We start from the raw sequence: 19,114 nt of genomic DNA, 5'->3' as shown, positions 1-19,114 counted from the left end.
TGTAGCCAAAAAAAAATCTTTTTTAAAATACAATAACAAGCTCTCCAACAGTTGGAATTTCTTCTTGAAATCATATTTCCATTGTTCTTCCCATCCAGAACTTTATGGTAATGTATTTATTTGTTCTTTCACAAGTCTTTTGACTACTATTCTTGCCAGCAACAAATACATAAATTAATTGAAATTATTTTTTAAATTTCTGAAAATCATAAATCTTTAACTGTTAAATTTTCTTGATTAAATTATTATTAATTTTTCAGCATTCATTCAAATGTTTGTCTTTTTTAAATGAGGGACAAATAGAGATGAGATAAACAGACTACACCAAGCCTTCACAAAATATATTCTAGGAAATTTCTGAATGCCTCACCATGACCTGCATCATAATGATGTTTAATTACTTTTGTGGGTTACCAATCCCAAGGGCTTTAAAAAATACCTAGAAACCAAGTCACCGATCTTCTTGATATTATACCCATGAATCACCTTTTACTCACCACACTTACCTTTTTATAAGATTACCAAATGTTCCTGCCAGCCCAAGAAATGCCCAATAAAAAGGTAATTGCTAAAATCACTTATTCTCAGTGTGGAAAGACACAATACAATAATCCTTATTCCATAGTTCCTTTTCATAATCTTCATATTTTTCCCTCTAATTAGATCAAATTAACCATTCAGCCAGTTTACAAAGGCTGGTTCAGACCAAGAAATCCATAGCAACTTATGTTCCAGATAAAAGCAACCCTTCTGAGCCAGGCATTGCAGATAGATGAGTGATGGACTTAGAAAATTAGAGTGGAAAGCGAGTGTTAAGGTTCTTCACTGAGCAGGTAAGTGGTTAAATATTTCAGTCTCTCTCCTGTTACAAGACTGTAAGACTTCTAAAAGACTAGAATACTAAATAATTCATTATTCAAATTCAGAGATTCACAAATACGTAGAGAAAATGAAATGTCATCCTGACTATAGTTTCATTTAAAAAAATAATTCTTAAATTTCCCTCATAAATAGGTTAAAGTTGAAAATATTATGATACTCGATTCTCAAATAGTGGTGGATTTTATAGTGCAACAGCTACTGAAGGTCAAATGCACATATGCATACTTTTGTCCAATTTTAAGCCCATTATAGAACTGATGTGCTTGTGTATCTTTGCAAGTATATGCAGAGATTTGTTTATCTTTCAGTGACTATTTTCTATATGTTTTAATTTGCTAAAATGTATTACTGAAGTAGGTTCCATACAAATGATTGACATAGCAAACTTTCAAAGACCATTGAAAACATTTACCTACTTTTTTCAAAGCAGTGCCTGGCTATAGATTCTGTGAATTTATAAATCTAAATATGTACCCACTTTACTATGTGCACTGATTCATTGTATCACCTTTAAGACTAATTGATCTAGGCTTCTGGCATTTCTGGCACTGTGTTACTGCTCAGTAAAAATTACATTGAGCCCTTGTTCTGCTCTCTGAAGAAATTCTAGCACTCTTGGCTATATTTTTGGAAATTATTTACTATGGGAAGGGGCTTTCCTTTGCTTTGAGGACTTCATTTAAAACATGGCCCCTGATAAATTTTAACCGCTTCTCACAATTCAGCCCCTGTGACCTCTGTCCCTCTATTCTCCACTTCTCTAACAGAGTAGATCGAGCCTATTTTTCTTTTATTTTCTAAAATACCACTAACAAAAGGGAATAAATTTAGTAGAATTTTAATAAAGGATTGGAAATAATATAGAAGGATTTCCCTGCAGCATACAATGAAAAACATTGCCTAAGGAACACGATATCTTAAAATTCCTTAGACACCCTTACAGAGCTTTGCTCTCTGACTCTATATTTCACTAGGTCCCACTTGCTCCACGTTTTGCACCTTACTCACTCTCTTGGTCCCATCTTCTACTCTAATCTGTCTTTGTCTTTGATTCTAGGACCTCCAATCCTCTCAGTTGCCATCTGTGAAGAAATAACACCTAAAAGCTTGCCACTGTCTTTTGGGGGGAAAAAATGCTTATTTGGGTCTAACCACCTTCCATAAATACTTAAATAAGGGGGAAGGATAGTTCATTAGCAAATAGTTATAAATTGTTGTCTTAAGTAAAAGAAATCTTTTTATACTGCTCCTCCACCTTCCAAAATGCAGGTACAATAAAAACAAAGCCATTCTTCCATTTCTGCCAAGATTGTTTTTTTTTCCCCATTATATCCCTTAACTAAAGTGTGCAATTCTGATCCATGTGACTATAAGGAGCACATATTTGGTGTCTCATCATTAGGTAGCTTCCTATATTGATTACACGTATTTCTAGCTCATACTTTTAAAGTTTATACAAATCTTTCTACAATTCTATAATTTCTCTTTTATTATGAGCTTTTGAATAGAGCTAAAAAACTTTATACTTTAATGAGTGAATTTTGAGATCAAAACATAATACACTTTTGGAGTTCTCTCGTGCTGCAGCAGGTTAAGGATCCCATGTTGTCACTGCTGTGGTTCGGGTTACTGCTGTGGCTCAGGTTCAATCCCTAGCCCAGGAACTTCCACATGCCGCGGGTAAAGCCAAAAAAAATAATAATAATACACTTTTAAAAACTGTCTATGTGGAAGAACAATATAGAAAGGATTTTTAAAGGAGCAATTACTTCCATGGCCTGAAAGCCTGGAATGATAACTAGAGTCTTAGAATAATCATGGAGAAGATTTTCTGGTACCAGTAAATAATCACTTATGAATATCTGGGTCCATTCCCCAACACTGCAGTAACTATCACCTGTTTCACATTCTATGGGTGTCAGCTTCTCTGATCAGTAAATACACATTTCTGCAGAAGGTCGGCTAGCATTTAATCAGAAAGGCTGCTTTTCAAAACAGCTATCACAAGCCTTTCCATTGTCCATCTCTTGATCAATACCTGATGTCTTGCTAATTTGCATAATAATGAATATTCAAGTGGCTTATCAATAGTGAAAGTAGTGATATCAAACATATGTGGCTTGTCTAACATTTAGAAACACTCCTCATTCTTGCATGAGAGGCATAAGAATCAAAAAGTTGTGTGCAGCCAGAATTTTAATGGTAGTGTCCAAGATTTGTTCCTTAAATGGACCTATACCTAACCATGGATAAGTTCCACTTTTTTTTATTCTGACCAGAAAGTAACCAAAATCCTGCCTCTGTTGCCTCATCTTCAAAGAAACCAAGGTAGTGGTAGAGTATCTTAAGGGACAGAGATCTGCAGCTGCATGAGTTTGTGGCACAGCTGTCATGTGCCCATTTGCTAACGTCTGCTTAAGAAATCTCTGTGTGGGTGGCAGATCTTGGTCAGTGTCATTTTCATTATAAGCTGGACAAAAGGCTGTAGGGAAAATACTAACCCTATATTCATCTCAAATTTTTCAGGGACCATGATTATCTACCAAAATAACCTAGGAGTTGAACGCATCCAAACTGGCTTAGATCAATTCAAAACTCAAACACACTTCCTTTCTTTCATGACACACTATTTTTTCTTGTCTTAATTGTTTCGTGTGTGTAGCCACATCCATGGTATGTGTGGAAGTTCTTGGGCCTGTGCCACAGCAGTGACAACACCAAATCCTTAACTGAAAGGCCACCAGGGAACTCCTATTCTTGTCTTAATTTATTACGTCTTGCTTTTTGCCTCCATAAAAATAACAATCTGAACTAAAATGTTTAAGAACAAATTATCAACAACTTTCTAGTCTGTTAACATTAGCTGAAATATGTACACAATAAAAATAAGAAAATAAGAAACAAAACAATCATTACTTTAAAATAGCATACTTCATTCCATTTTAAACACAACAAATTCATTTGAAAATGATTAGAAGCCCCTCTAATTTCAGCAAGAAGAGACTACACAAAATAAATATTTAAAATCTATTGCTCTATCAACAGTAAGTAAAAAGCAGTTAAATAAAATACATCAATAAAGATAAACTTAACAAGATATGTAGAATGTTTTTATAAAGAAGTATTATTCATCTTTACCAAAAGGGAAAAAAACTTTAATAAATTGAGACAGGCTGCGTTCTTCAAAAAGAAGTTTTTAAATGTAAATTTTTAAAAACTTAAATACAGATATTTCAGACAACTTCTTATATTTGTTTGGCTTGTAACAAACTGATTTCAAATTTTATTTGGGAAAATGACAGCTTAGTATATCAAGACTTTTTTTTCTTTTTATAGCCGCACCTGCAATATATGGAACTTTCTGGGCCAGGGGTTGAATCCAAGCTGCATCTGCAACCTACACCACAGCTGATGACAACACCAGACCCTTAACTCTCTGACTGAGGCTAGGGATCGAACCCACATCCTCACAGAGACAACATCAGGTCCTTAACCCACTGAGCCACAATGTGAACTCTAAGACATTTTTATAAAAAAGAGTAATAAAAGGAGTTCCCATTGTGGCACAGTGGAAGTGAATCCCACTAGCATCTATGGGGATGCAGGTTTGGTCACAGGCCTTGCTTAGTGGGTTGGGGATCCAACGTTACCACGAGCTGTGGTGTAGTCACAGATGTGGCTCGGATCCTGCGTTGCTGCGGCTGTGCCACAGGCCAGCAGTTGTAGCTCCAATTTAACCCCTAGCCTGAGAACTTCCATATGCTACCAGTGCGGCCCTAAAAAGAAAAAAAAAAAAAAAAAAAAAAAAAAAAAAAAAAAAAAAGAGTTATAAAGGATTTGCTGTGCCAGGTATCACAATGCTATTAGGTAATAATTATTAAAAGTACTGCTTTGCAGATGATTGAAACTATATGTACAGCCCTAAAACAAACAGGTGGGCATTTCCCCTTCTGGCAATGAAATAGATCATTTTAGCTAACCAAGTGATGGAACACAGTTCTTTATGCACACAACCTGAACACAGAGTGGTCAGGTAAGATGTTTTCCATAACACGTGAGCCTTCTGTTGGTAAACACTACTCCTTTATAATACTGAGTCATTTAGGAGAACAATAAATTTTTTATAATCTGTTGTTTCCCCATTCTGGTTCCTTCATTACCCTTTTCTACAGAGATCAAGAAGGGAAGATAATGGACACATCCAATACCAGCTCAGGTGATCAGTTCATTTTGCTGGGCTTTTCTGATCAACCCCAACTGGAGCCCATTATCTCTGTGACTGTTTTGTTCTTCTACGTCATGACTCTCCTAAACAACACAGCGATTATCCTGGTGTCTTTTCTGGACAGCCGACTTCATACACCCATGTACTTCTTCCTCAGTAACCTCTCATTTTTGGATATCTGTTACACAACTAGCATCGTTCCCCAGATGCTGATAAATCTGTGGGGGCCAAACAAATTGATTACTTATGTAGGTTGTATTCTACAATTCTTCTTTGCCTTTGACTTTGGTGCAACAGAATGCCTTTTATTGGCTCTCATGGCCTATGATCGCTATGCAGCAGTCTGTCAACCCCTGCACTACATGGTTATCATGAATCCACAGGTTTGTAAGAAGATGGTAGCAGCATCATGGCTGACTGGTCTGTGTGGCGCCCTGAGTATGTGCTCCTTTGCTTTTACGCTGCCGCTATGTGGTCACATAGTGGATAACTTCTTTTGTGAGATGCCTGCCTTTCTTAAGATAGCCTGTGAGTACACCAAAGTGGTGGATGTTACCATTTACACACTTGGAGTAATTTACCTTCTTTTGCCACTATTGTTCATTCTCATCTCATATGGAATCATCACACAAGCTGTAACTAAGATCAAGTCAGGCGGAGGATTGAAGAAGATGCTTAACACCTGTGGCTCTCACCTCACTGTGGTCAGCCTCTTTTATGGCAGTGCCATCTACATGTACTTGCAACCAAAGAAAGGTTCCACATACCAAGTGGATAAATTTCTTACCCTCTTTTACACCATTATCACCCCAAGTCTTAATCCACTAATATATACTCTGAGGAATAAAGATGTCAAAAGGGCATTAAAATGGCTTTTTATAAAAATTCAGAATTCAGGGAGTTCCCACTGTGGCACAGTGGGTTAAGGATCCAACTGCAGGACCTCAAGTCACTGGGTAGGTGGGAATTCAATATCCAGCATCATGCGAAGGGTTAAAGGACGCAAGTCACTGCTGTGGCTTGGATTCAATCCATAGCCCAGGAACTTTCATATGCTGGAACTGTGGTCATCAAATTAAAAAAAAAAAAAGAATTCGGGGTTCAGAACAAATGTCGATCAAATAAGAGGATTAATAATAACACTGACGCTGAATAGCATTGAGAACTATGTCTAGATACTCATGTTGCAACAGAAGAAATGGTGGGGGAAAAACTGTAATTGTAATGTATACATGTAAGGATAACCTGACCCCCTTGCTGTACAGTGGGAAAATAAAATTAAAAAAAAAAAAAAAATAATAATAATAACACTGAGTAATACATATTACTTCATTTACATGTAGTGTCTCATTCAATATGCACAATGACCTTGAAACTCAGATATCAAGTTTACATTTTACAGGAAAGAACCTGAAGTTAGAAAAGTTCATTAACTTGCTCAGGTAATAATACTTCTAAGTAAAAATGCAGGATTAAAACACAAATCTAGGAGTTCTCCTCATGGCTCAGCGGAAAGGAATCCAACTAGGAACCATGAGGTTGTGGGTTCAATCCTTGGCCTCAATCAGTGGGATAAGTAGGATATAGGATCCGGCATTGCCGCAAGCCGTGGCATGGGTCGAAGATGTGGCTTGGATCCAGTGTTGCTGTGGCTGTGGTATAGGCCACAGCTGTAGCTCCAATTCAATCCCTATCCCAGTAATTTCTATATGCTGTAGGTGTGGCAGTAAAAGAGTAAAAATAAAATTTTAAAAATAAAAATAAAATAAAATAAGCATCTGATGTTGTAGTTTCCCAATCTATTGTAATGTACATTTGGAGTTCCCGTCATGGTGCAGCAGAAACGAATCCAACTAGGAACCGTGAGGTTTCAGGTTCGATCCCTGGCCTCACTCAATGGGTTAAGTATCTGGCACTGCCCTAAGCTGTGGTGTAGGTTGCAGACATGGCTTGGATCTGGCATTGCTGTGGCTCTGGTGTAGGCTGGCAGCTGTAGCTTCAACTAGACCCCTAGTCTGGGAACCTCCATATGCCGTGGGTGCAGCCCTAAAAAGACAAAAGACAAAAAAATATATATATATATTTATACATATATATACACACACATATATATACACACACACACATATATAGTAATGTACATTTGAACTCATCTATAATATGCAGCTATTGAACAGCCTTTTTTTAATACCATTGTGAGAACAAGTATAAAAATCAAGATAAAATCTATTGGTGAGAAAAAATGATTTTTTTCCTGTAGAGTTATTTGCTTAATCAATTCTAAAATAGCTATTTCACTCTAAAATTTAAAAGTTTTAATATTTTGTTTTTTGTGGGGGTTTGGGTTTTTTTGTTTTTTGTCTTTTTAGGGCCGCAACTCTGGCATATGGAAGTTCCCAGGCTAGGGGTCGAATCAGAGCTGTAGCTGCCGGCCTACACCACAGCCACAGCAACGCAGGATCCAAGCTGCATCTGCGACCTATACCACAGCTCACGGCAATGCCAGATCCTTAACCCACAAAGCAAGGTCAGGGATAGAACCCCCACCCTCATGTATACTAGTCGGGTTCGTTAACCACTGAGCCACAACAGGAATTTAAAGTTTTATTATTTTGGAATAACATATTTACTTTCTTACTGAGAGTGGGAAGTTCAGTGAGAGCATTCTAACAAACACACTTCCAAAGACACTTTCAAAGTAATCAGTTGAGAAGAAAATGCTAAGTCATTTAGTTAGGATTTTCTTATGCTATTTCAGGTAATCTGAAATAACCTATTTCTGAACCAAATGAAATTTTTTCATGAGGAAATTTTGTCTACACTAAAAATTATGAAATATTTTATAAAAAAATAACAATTTCCCCAGAAATAAACCCATGCACTTACGGTCAATTAATCTACGATAAAGGAGACAAGAACAAACAATGGAGAAAAGACAGTGTCATTAATTTCATTAATTGAGTTCCCGCTGTGGCGGCATTGGATTAAGAATCTGACTGCAGGAGTTCCCGTCATGGCGCAGTGGTTAACGAATCCGACTAGGAACCATGAGGTTGCGGGTTCTATCCCTGACCTTGCTCAGTGGGTTAAGGATCCGGCGTTGCCGTGAGCTGTGGTGTAGGCTGCAGACATGGCTCGGATCCCGCGTTGCTGTGGCTCTGGCTTAGGCCAGTGGGTACAGCTCTGATTCAACCCCTAGCCTGGGAACCCCCATATGCCGCAGGAGTGGCCCAAGAAATAGCAACAACAACAACAACAACAACAACAACAAAGACAAAAGACAAAAAAAAAAAAAAAAAAAAAAAGAATCTGACTGCAGCAGCTCAGGTCACTGTACAGGTTTGACCCCCAGCCCAGCACAGTGGGTTAAGGATCTGTCATTGTTGCAGCTGCAGTGTAGACAGAAGCTGTGACTTGGATTCAATCCCTGGCCTGGGAACTTCCATATGCTGCGGGTGCAGCCATAAAAAAAAAAAAAAAAAAAAAAAAATCTCATTAATAAGTAGTGCTTGGAAAACTGGACTGCTACATGCAAAAGAATGAAATTATAACATCCTCTAATACCATATAGAAAAATAAACTCAAAATGGATTAAAGACCAGATACTCTAAAACTCCTAGAGAAAAATGTAGGCAGAACATTTTGACATAAATCGCAGCAATATTTTTTTGGATCCATTTCCTACAGTAATGGAAATAAAAACAAAAACAAACAAACAGGACCTAATTAAACTTAAAACCGTTTCACAGCAAAAGAAACAGTAAACGAAGCAAAAAGACAACCTAAAAATTGGGAGAAATTATTTTCAAACAATGTAACTGACAAGGGATTAATTTCCAAGATATATAAACAGCTCATACAGCCTAATATAAAAAAAAAGCAACCCAACCAAAAGATGGGCAGAAAATCTAAATAGACATTTCTCCTAAGACAGACAGCCAAAAAACACATGAAAATATGCTCAATATTGCTAATTATTACAGGCATGTAAAATCAAAACTACGATGAGGTATCACCTCACTCCGATCAGAATGGCCATCATCAAAAAGTCTACAAATAATAAATGCTGGAGAGGGTGTGGAGAAAAGGGATCCCTCCTACACTGTTGGTAGGAATGTAAATAGGTACAGCCACTATGGAGAACTGTATGGAGATTCCGTAAAAAACTAAAAATAGAGTTACCATATGAGTAGAAAGCAGAACGTCCGGGCTGCGAGTGGCCACTTGTCTGTTGAGCTCGGAGAAAGAACGATTTTTAAAAAGGGTGATGTTGACAAGGGCAAGAAGATTTTTGTTCAGAAGTGTGCCCAGTGCCATACTGCAGAAAACAGAGGCAAGCACAAGACTGGTCCAAACCTCCATGGTGTGTTTGGTGGAAGACAGGTCAGGCTCCTGGATTCACTTACACAGATGCCAACAAGAACAAAGGCATCACCTGGGGAGAGGAGACGCTGATGGAGTACTTGGAGAATCCCAAGAAGTATATCCCTGGAACAAGAATGATCTTTGCTGGCACAGGAAGAAGGGAGAAAGGGAAGACTTGGTAGCTTATCTCAAAAAAGCTACTAATGAGTAAAGGTTGGCCACCGCCTTATTTATTACAAGACCGAAATGTCTCATGACTTTCATGTGTACCATAGTTAAATTGATCTCATACACTAGAATTCAGATCATGTATGGCTGATGGAATGTTTCTGTTGGATGGTCCTGATTTAACTAAGATTGGTTGGTGGCTAAATGAATATGGTCAGCTTTTTGAATTTTAGTAGTAATTCCAATTCAACAAGTACTATCACAGTTTTCCCCTTCTACAGAGATGATTAAACTTGAATGTGGAGTATTAAACTTTTCGGGAAAATGGTGAATACCTTCTCAGAACCTATAGGAGATTGGTTTTATATTTAGATTTCTATAACTGGTTATATTAATACATTTAAATAGTGAGAAGATCCCTTCACTATCTCATAGAACGGAGCAAGATTCACCTGTGTTTCAAGTTGTGTTCACTAGCCTGTTAAGGCATGAGCTGAAGATAAATTGACAATGTCCCCTTTATCTTTTTGGTCTTAAATATGCCAATTTCATTAAAATTATCTGTATCTAAAAAAAAAACTACCATATGATCCAGCAATCCCACTCTTGGGCATATATCCAGAGAAAACCATAGTTCAAAAAGATACACGCACCTCAATGTTCATTGCAGCACTATTTACAATAGCCAATACACGAAAGCAATCTATAGGTCCATCAAAAGATGAATGGATAAAGAAGATATGGGGGGGTGAGTGTGTGTGTGTGTGTGTGTGTGTGTGTGATGGAATATTACTCAGCCATAAAAATGATTTGAAATAATGCCATTTGCAGCAACATGGATGCAACTAGAGATTATCATACTAAGTAAAGTAAACCAGACAAAGACAAATATCATATGACATCACCTATATGTGGAATCTAAAAAAAAAAAAAAAAAAGATTCAAATGAACTTATTTACTAAACAGAAAGAGACTCACAGACATAGAAAACAAACTAAAGGGGGAGGGATATATTAGGAGATTGGGATTAACATACACACACACACACACACACACACATATAAATAAGATAACCAACAAGGACCTACTGCGTAGCATAGGAAACTATACTGAATATTTTGTAATAATCCTATTAGAGAAAAAAGTCTGTAAGGAATATGTATATATATATATATATATATATATATATAAAATACAGATAAGAAATATATGTCTGTGTATGTACATATATATATAATACAGATAAGAAATATGTGTCTGTGTGTATTATATACACATATATGTATAATTGGAGCATCATGTTGTATACCTGAAACTAACACAACATTGTAAACTGACTACTACTTCAATTTTTTATTTATTTATTTGGCTGCCTTGCAGCATGTGAAAGTTTCTGGGCCAGGGATTGAACCCTTGCCACAATAATGACCCAAGCCATGGCAGTGAAAATGCCAGATCCTTAACTGCTAGGCCATGAGGGAACTCCTATACTTCAATTTTTTGAAAAATCCTTACAGAAAAAAAAAATTAAAAGATCTGTTAATTATCTCTGTGGGGCACCAGTCCCCAAGGTCTAAACCACATCAACATAACAGCCTTTAAAGTTGTATACAAATACTTCCCTTCTACATAATTACAATTCTTGTAGTAGTTATAGACCAACACAGTACTCTTTTAATTAGACAGAAATCTATCTATAAATGTGTTTAACAAGAGGACACACTAAAAGACTACAAATAGCCTATCAAAAACACCCTTAACGAAACCTAATTCTTCAACTAGTCCCACATCTAGTTTTTCTCCAACAACATCCACATTAGAGATGTCTACGAAATCTTAGTTGAGCTGTTGCTTTCAAATGTGACTGTGACTGTGATATTAGCATAAGAAACTGGTGGCTATTTCAGTATTTCATGGACTCAGTAACTTGCCAAACAATTTTTCTGAATTATCAGTGAACTGAAGCATGATCATCATAGGAACATGAGAACATCTGGACTACCTAAGAGCATGAGAACTGTGAATTCTTCCCTTAATGAAAGCACTTAAATATGTTTTAAAGTTTTTGTTTTCTGGTAAGTATACCCTGCTATCTCTAACAGAAGAAGACATGGAATAGAAAACAGATCCTACATAGCACAGACTTTAGACCTCAGCCTAACATGAAAGCAAAGATGTGAAAGGTACATGAGATATAAATAAATACCAATATACTAATGTCATCTCAGGAATAAATATTATATTAAATTTCAACATGAGAAGTTAGTGGATTTTTTTGAGTTACGGAATGTTCTCTATCTGTAAAACATCTTGCTGGATATTTATATCATTTAATCCTCCGCACAAACCCTTCTCCAAACCAGGTGCTACTAGAATGAAGAAACTCAGGCTGAAAGAATTAATTAGATTGTACCAGTTCACACAGTGGGAAAGTAGCTGAGGTCTGTTGTTATAACATCACAGGTGGTCTGACTCTAGAGTCTGGAGTCTTAACTACTTTTATATCATAGATTTCTGCTTTGATTTTGTATGGCTAGAGCAATACATCTTACTTTACAATTAATGAAATATCCATTTAATATCTTTTCATTTTTTACAAAATTTTACACAACTATGAAATTTTTATGTTTCTAGTTTTCTCTCCCTATCATTGTGTACACTCAAGTTATGTTTAAATATATCTAGTTCATGTGTCTTAAGTTTCACTGAAGAAAGTAAAATGTAAAATTATGCTACAATATTAGAAACTGAAGTCCATACCATGAAAAATGAAAGGGTGAATTTTAATTAAAATATAACATGCCTCTTTTTTAACATCTATTTCTTCAGCTCATGTTCTAATTTTTATATCACATTGACTTTTAAATTTAAAATAATATCTAAAATTTTAGACCTAAAGGTTTAAGCCAACATGGAAAATATTAATGTAAAATGGAAAGTCCTAGGAGTTCCCTTGTAGCACAGTGGGTTAAGGATCTGGCATTATCACTGCAGTGGCTTAGGTCACTGCTGCAGTGTATGTTCAACCCCTGCCCCAGGAACTTCCATGTGCCATGAGTGCAGCTAAAAATACAAAAAAAAAAAGTTTTTTCATTAAAAAATAAAAAGTCCTTGGAGTTCCCATCATTGCTCAACAGTTAACAAATCTGATTAGCATCGTGAGGACACAGGTTCATTCTCTGGCCTTGCTCAGTGGGCTAAGGATCTGGCGTTGCTGTGAGCTGTGGTGTAGGTCACAGATGTGGCTTGGATCCTGTGCTGCTGTGGCTGTGGCATAGGCCGGCAGCTACAGCTCCAATTTGACCCCTAGCCTGGGAACCTCCATATGCCGCAGGTGAGGCCCTAAAAAGCAAAAAAATAAAAAACAAAAGTATATAAAAAATAAAATAAAAATAAAAAGTCCTATATGTGGGTTCACAAGATTAAATTATAGAAAGTGTAATTCCTGGATTGACATCATTTCTAATAAGGATACCTGGGGCCTTATATAATCCAAAGCTTAAATTGAGCCAGTAATGTTTTTCACCTGCTAAACCTAGCTAATGTATATTCTAGGAAATGTACATAGATCATGGACGCTTGCTATTCTCTTCAACAGTGCAGCACACCTGAAGTACTTTGCTCACTTATGAACTCACTAATCTGAGGCGTTTAATAAACCATAATGCATCCAATGGCTAAAAACCAGAAAAGCATTGTAATTAAAGATCATACAGTCTGGGAACATAAATCTAAGAGTATATTTAATAATAGATTCTGCTATTAAAAAAGACTTATGGCACAAATGAACCTATCTACAGAAAGGAAATATAACTCATGGACATGGAGAACAGACTTGTGGTTGCCAAGGGGAAACCACATCCCACAAGGGAGTGGGATGGACAGGGAGTTTGGGGTCAGTAGATGTAAAATACTGCATTTGGAGTGGACAAGCAATGAGATCCTGCAGTATAGCACAGGGAACTATATCCAATCACTTGTGATGGAACATGATGGAGGATAATGTGAGGAAAAGAATGTGTTTATGTGTATAACTGGGTCACTGATCTACAGCAGAAATAGACAAAACATTTTAAATCAACCATAATAAAAAATTTAAAGACTTAAAATATATATTAAAATTTTTAATGAGTCAAATTAAATAATATTGTCTGGAGATACACATTTGAGTGTTTAAACTATTAAAATACAAGGAGGCGATTACTATAAACAGGATAGCAATACTTTGGGGGACAGAGAAGGGTTGTGATTGGGATGAGGCACAAAGAGAAGCTCCTGGGGTGGCTGGCAGCATTCTATTTCTTTAACTTGGTTTTAGTTGCAAGAATATTCACCTTAGCTTATCAAGCTTTTACTTTTTCTTTCTGCATTCATGTTTTATTTTATAATAAAATTATTTTTATGAAGCCATGTCAAATTGACTTTTCTGTATTTATTTCCAGAATTTTTTTTAAAAAGTCATTTCTTGGATGTTACAAAGAGGCATCTTTGAGTTCAACATAAGTAAGTAAGAGACATTGATTAAAAGAAAGAGGCTGCTTAATGTGCAACTGACTTCCCTGTTAATGAAGGCAGGAAAACAGGAGTTGTTTGAATATTCCATGGAAGGATCTCTGATGCAGGACAGAAGCTTGGATTCATGGCTTCCAAGGTTCATTTCAACTCTAAAATTGTATGGCCTTTTGATCCCTAACACTATCCCAATCTTAAGCGGTCAAAAAAAAGCCAAGAGCCTTTTGTAATCAAGGCATTTTGAAGTTCAAGTCCTCTCCTCGCTCTGAGGCTTATGGATTCAATCTGTGCTTGTAATTTGTGTTATATTTGTACACTTTAAAAATCATAACCAAAAAATGTTTAAGCATTCCAGTTGAGATCTAGACTATCATGATGAATCACCAGTGTGAAAAATGAAGAGAATAAAGGATAGAGAATAATGATTTTGGCCAGGTGAATATAGTTTTTCATATTTAGAATTAAATACGAATCAAGCACAGTTTCAAGTTTTCACAAATAGTAACCCTCACAATCTCCCTTCATTTAACACAAAGAGAACCTAGTACACAGACAGGTTAAATAAATTGCCAAGGACATATTGCTTCTAAGGGGTGAAGCTGAGATTTGATCCCAAGCACTCACTCTGCTCTTAAGCACTATGCTTAACTTAGCTGACATCTACTCCACAAAAACTGAACACTCATTAATTAAATGTCCATTTCATAGTGAGAAGAACTACATCTATATCTCATACTAATTGGAAATAACAGTTCTTTCTTCATAATTATAACATTATAATGGTCTAACTAAAAGGCTTATAACAAATCTTTACCTTGTTTTATTATAACTGCAACAAATAGGTTATTATTCCTTGGCCCCAAAGACACTATAAATGTACAGTATCTTAGGTCTGAAGTTCATGGTCAGAAAGTATATGCATTAAAGAGTTCATAAACTAACTCAGTACTTAAACATTCCATCTGTTTAATGAGATGATATAAGTATTCAAAAATAGTAAGACTGATGTAGTTTTATCCCTTATCTGTATTCTGTTAGAGTCAAAATTAAGTGATAGTTTTACCTATAGAATTCCAAAGCAACCAGAGGATCAACTCATGAAATTAGTGAATTCCATGGGGAACAACCCACTGATTGTTTAATAAACTGCTTTTTATTTGAATTACCTGCCTTGTTAATTTTGCTGAATGGCCAAGTGAGCAGGTGCTAACACTGACTGTTGCTATGTGTATTCAGTGACCAAAAGGAAGGAATTAGTTCAACTTTTAACTCTGCAACAAACCAATAAGGCCACTGAGATGGTGTAAGAGCATTCACAAAAGGTGTTCAAAGAAACATATGGCCTCTGAACATGTAAATAAAGGTTAAGAATAAGGATTTTTCCCCTGGCATCAAAAAAAAAGGCAGTATAGTAGAGAAGAGAACATCAAAATTGATACGAGAGCAATAGTGTCTTCAATGTTGAAGAGGAGGAAAAATAAGAGGAGGCAGTTGGTGGTGATGATAATTATGATTATGATTATAAAAGCTGAGATTTAGACATTTGGGAGTGAATATGGAAAAGTGTTCTGTTAGCAAATGGTGAAGCTTATCCCAAGAAAATATCACTTTACTTTTACCTCACGTTCTCAAGAGAAATATTTGTGTGATCAAATGATGCTTATGCCATGGTTTTAAGGAAGAACTCCTCAAAATATATCCCACTCTTAAAACTGCATAATTAAATTTACAGATTTATTACTTAAAATGTAAAACCATGAGTGACATAGAATATTAACCCTTTTCAATGATTTACAATTCAATGTGATTGGGTCTGACATATTATTTTTTTTGTCTTTTTTTTTTTTTTTTTTTTTTTTGCCTTTTCTAGAGCCGCTCCCATGCCATATGGAGGTTCCCAGGCTAGGGGTCTAAGGGGAGCTGCTGCCGCTGGCCCACACCACAGCTATAGCAATGCCAGATCCGAGCTGCATCTGCAACCTAGACCACAGCTCACGACAACGCCAGATCCTTAACCCACTGAGCAAGGCCAGGGATTGAACTAGCAACCTCATGGTTCCTAGTCAGATTCGTTAACCACTGCGCCACGACGGGAATTCCTGACATAGTATTTTTAAAACCATGCTGGACATGATTAAATAGGGACAGACTTTGGGAAATGAACACAGAGATATGTTAAGAGATTTTCCAAAATGGAGAAAGTACGCAAATAAGTGAGTTTTGGATATCCATGACAAACTTTGGAGATTTTCAGTTCTACCTAAGGCTGACATTATTTTTTGTTACCATGGTATTGCCTCCTAGCCTTTCATAAGGAGCAATGGAAGCCAGCAATGGAAGTTCCAGAACAGACTTCATCCTTCTGGGCTTTTCTGATCGGCCCCAATTAGAACGCATCATCTCTGCATTTGTCTTCATCTTCTATATTGTAACTCTGGTAGGAAACACAACTATCATTCTTGTATCTTACCTAGACACCCAGCTCCATACTCCCATGTATTTCTTCTTATCCAATTTGTCTTTTTTGGACCTCTGTTATACAACTAGCATTATCCCCCAGATGCTGGTAAATCTATGGGGTCCAAAAAAGTCTATTACATATGGAGGATGTGTGCTCCAATTCTTCTTTGCCCTTGACTTGGGAGCCACAGAATGTCTTCTCTTGGCTGTGATGGCTTATGATCGCTATGCTGCTGTCTGTCAACCTCTTCACTACACAGTAATAATGCACTCTCAGCTCTGCCAGAAGATGGTGCTGACCGCCTGGTTAGGTGGCCTTGGCAGTGCCTTAATTCTTTGCACCTTGACTTTGAAGTTGCCAAGATGTGGGCACCAGAAGGTGGATAATTTTTTCTGTGAGATGCCAGCATTGATCAAGATGGCATGTGTCTATTCAAAAGTAATTGAGGTTGTTGTCTTTGCTCTTGGCGTGGTATTTCTTCTAGTACCTCTATCGCTAATTCTGATTTCATATGGAGTTATCACTCAAGCTGTCATGAAGATCAAGTCAGAAGCAAGGTGGCAAAAGATCTTCAATACATGTGGTTCCCACCTCACAGTAGTAACTCTGTTTTACGGAACAATCATCTATATGTACATGAAGCCACATTCTAGCACCTCCCAAGATGAGGGGAAGTTCTTTACTCTCTTTTACACAATTGTCACACCCAGCCTTAACCCTCTGATATACACTTTAAGAAACAAAGATGTAAAGAGTGCAATAAAGAAAATACTATGGATACAAAAATGGGCAGCAAAATCATGAATTAGAGGGAAAAAATCAGAATGTAGAGAACAAAAAAAAATAATATTGACCTTTACCAACAGAAGATGAATCAATTAATTTATCCAAAGAGCACTTCTTGTCTGTTTACCATGTACCAAGAATTGTACTAAAAACTGACTTTCTAAATAAATGGGAAGTAGAAATAAGGAGATAGACAGAGATACAAATACATAAATGAAATGTAATTCATGCTTATGCATTTTAAAAGCTTCAAGACTAATCAGGGCTACAGATAAATAAATACATAATTATGAAATGTGGGGAGTTCCCGTCATGGCGCAGTGGTTAACGAATCCGACTAGGAACCATGAGGTTGCGGGTTCGGTCCCTGCCCTTGCTCAGTGGGTTAACGATCCGGCATTGCCGTGAGCTGCGGTGTAGGTTGCAGTCATGGCTCGGATCCTGCGTTGCTGTGGCTCTGGCGTAGGCCGGCGGCTACAGCTCCGATTCGACCCCTAGCCTGGGAACCTCCATATGCCACAGAAGCGGCCCAAAGAAATAGCAAAAAAAAAAAAAAAAAAAAAAAAAGAAATGTGGTAAGTACAGTAATGTTACAAAGAATTGAAAAAGATTTCACATGAGCATCTCCTCTAGTGTAAGATCATACTAATTTTTTTCTTCCCAGATGTACCACTTTTATTAGAAATAACACTCTCTTTCATTCACCTGATAATGTCAGAGAAGCCTCTGTGGTGGAAACTAATTGTCCACTAATACCCATTCCACCTTCTGCCTCAAGTTTTAACTGAGCACAAGGATTCCATGCTACAAATTACATTTTCCAGCCTGGCCTTGTTTGCCAACACAATGCCAGGGAAGTGAGGTGTGCCAATTCTGGGTCATTTGCTCTCACCTTCCACCCTCTCCTTACTCTCGGCTGGAATGTGAATGTGAAGGGTACCTAGCTTTCACAAAAACCGTAAGACACAGACAGTAAAATGGGAACAGAATAACCTCATCAGGAGAAACACCTCCATATTATTACAGGAGAAAAAAAGCTTTCATATTATTTAATATTAATTAAGCCACTGTATTTTTGGATCTGTTCTGAGAACTTAGCTTTCACCCTTATACGGCCTGATAAGGAGTATAGGCTTTTCCCTGTAGTGCTGTGTGATCCCTTGACCAGCAGCATCTTTATCACCTGGCAAGTTACTAGGAAAGCAAATTCTTGGGCCCCACTTTACACTCACCTCAGACCTATTGAATCAATAATCTGAGGTTGGACCCAGCAATCTATGTTTTCCGACAAGGCTAAAGTTTCAGAACCACTGTTGTAGAGAATAGGAAGACCATGTCTCCAAACAGAAAATTAACATGGTTTTATAGATTTTTAATTTCCTGTCTGATAGGTATGTGAAAGAAGGGTGGATTTCACAAAGCTTTTAGATAAGTAGTTTCCGAATGTCCCAGATGTCAGGCTCCAGATCAGAGTTAGTCAGTCCATGAAAGACCTTCCTTTTTTTTTCTCTTTTAAACCAATCTGGAGAAAGGAGGAAAATAAGTTTCAATTAAGGTTAAATGAAATCACTATAAAAGGTTGTTCCTGAGAGTTCTCTGATGGTCTAGTTAGGTTAAGTCTAGTGGCACTTTCACCACTAGTCTAGTGGCACTTTCACCACTGCAACCTGGGTTCAAACCCTGGTCTGGAAAAGATCCCACATTGAGCTGCTCTA

The 19,114-nt window shown here is 37.0% G+C and overlaps 2 protein-coding genes and 1 pseudogene across 2 annotated transcripts; all 3 read left to right on the top strand.

The window, feature by feature from the left end:
* Positions 1-4,959: 4,959 nt before the first annotated feature.
* On the top strand, positions 4,960-9,115 carry LOC100620803 (olfactory receptor 2W1-like). Its single transcript, XM_021082523.1, has 2 exons — positions 4,960-5,978; positions 9,091-9,115. The coding sequence occupies exons 1-2, from the start codon at positions 5,074-5,076 to the stop codon at positions 9,113-9,115; spliced, it is 930 nt and encodes a 309-aa protein (XP_020938182.1). The 5' UTR covers positions 4,960-5,073.
* A 177-nt stretch (positions 9,116-9,292) lies between these two features.
* On the top strand, positions 9,293-10,153 carry LOC106504357 (annotated as a pseudogene).
* A 6,229-nt stretch (positions 10,154-16,382) lies between these two features.
* On the top strand, positions 16,383-17,428 carry LOC100523800 (olfactory receptor 2W1-like). Its single transcript, XM_003356589.3, has one exon. The coding sequence runs from the start codon at positions 16,473-16,475 to the stop codon at positions 17,415-17,417; it is 945 nt and encodes a 314-aa protein (XP_003356637.1). The 5' UTR covers positions 16,383-16,472; the 3' UTR covers positions 17,418-17,428.
* The last annotated feature ends 1,686 nt before the right edge of the window (positions 17,429-19,114 follow it).

The sequence above is a fragment of the Sus scrofa genome, unplaced genomic scaffold, assembly GCF_000003025.6.
Source record: "Sus scrofa isolate TJ Tabasco breed Duroc unplaced genomic scaffold, Sscrofa11.1 Contig991, whole genome shotgun sequence".
Classification (NCBI taxonomy): Eukaryota; Metazoa; Chordata; class Mammalia; order Artiodactyla; family Suidae; genus Sus; species Sus scrofa.
The sequence above is the reverse complement of the archived record's forward strand: the minus strand, read 5'-3'. Positions and strand labels throughout refer to the sequence as shown.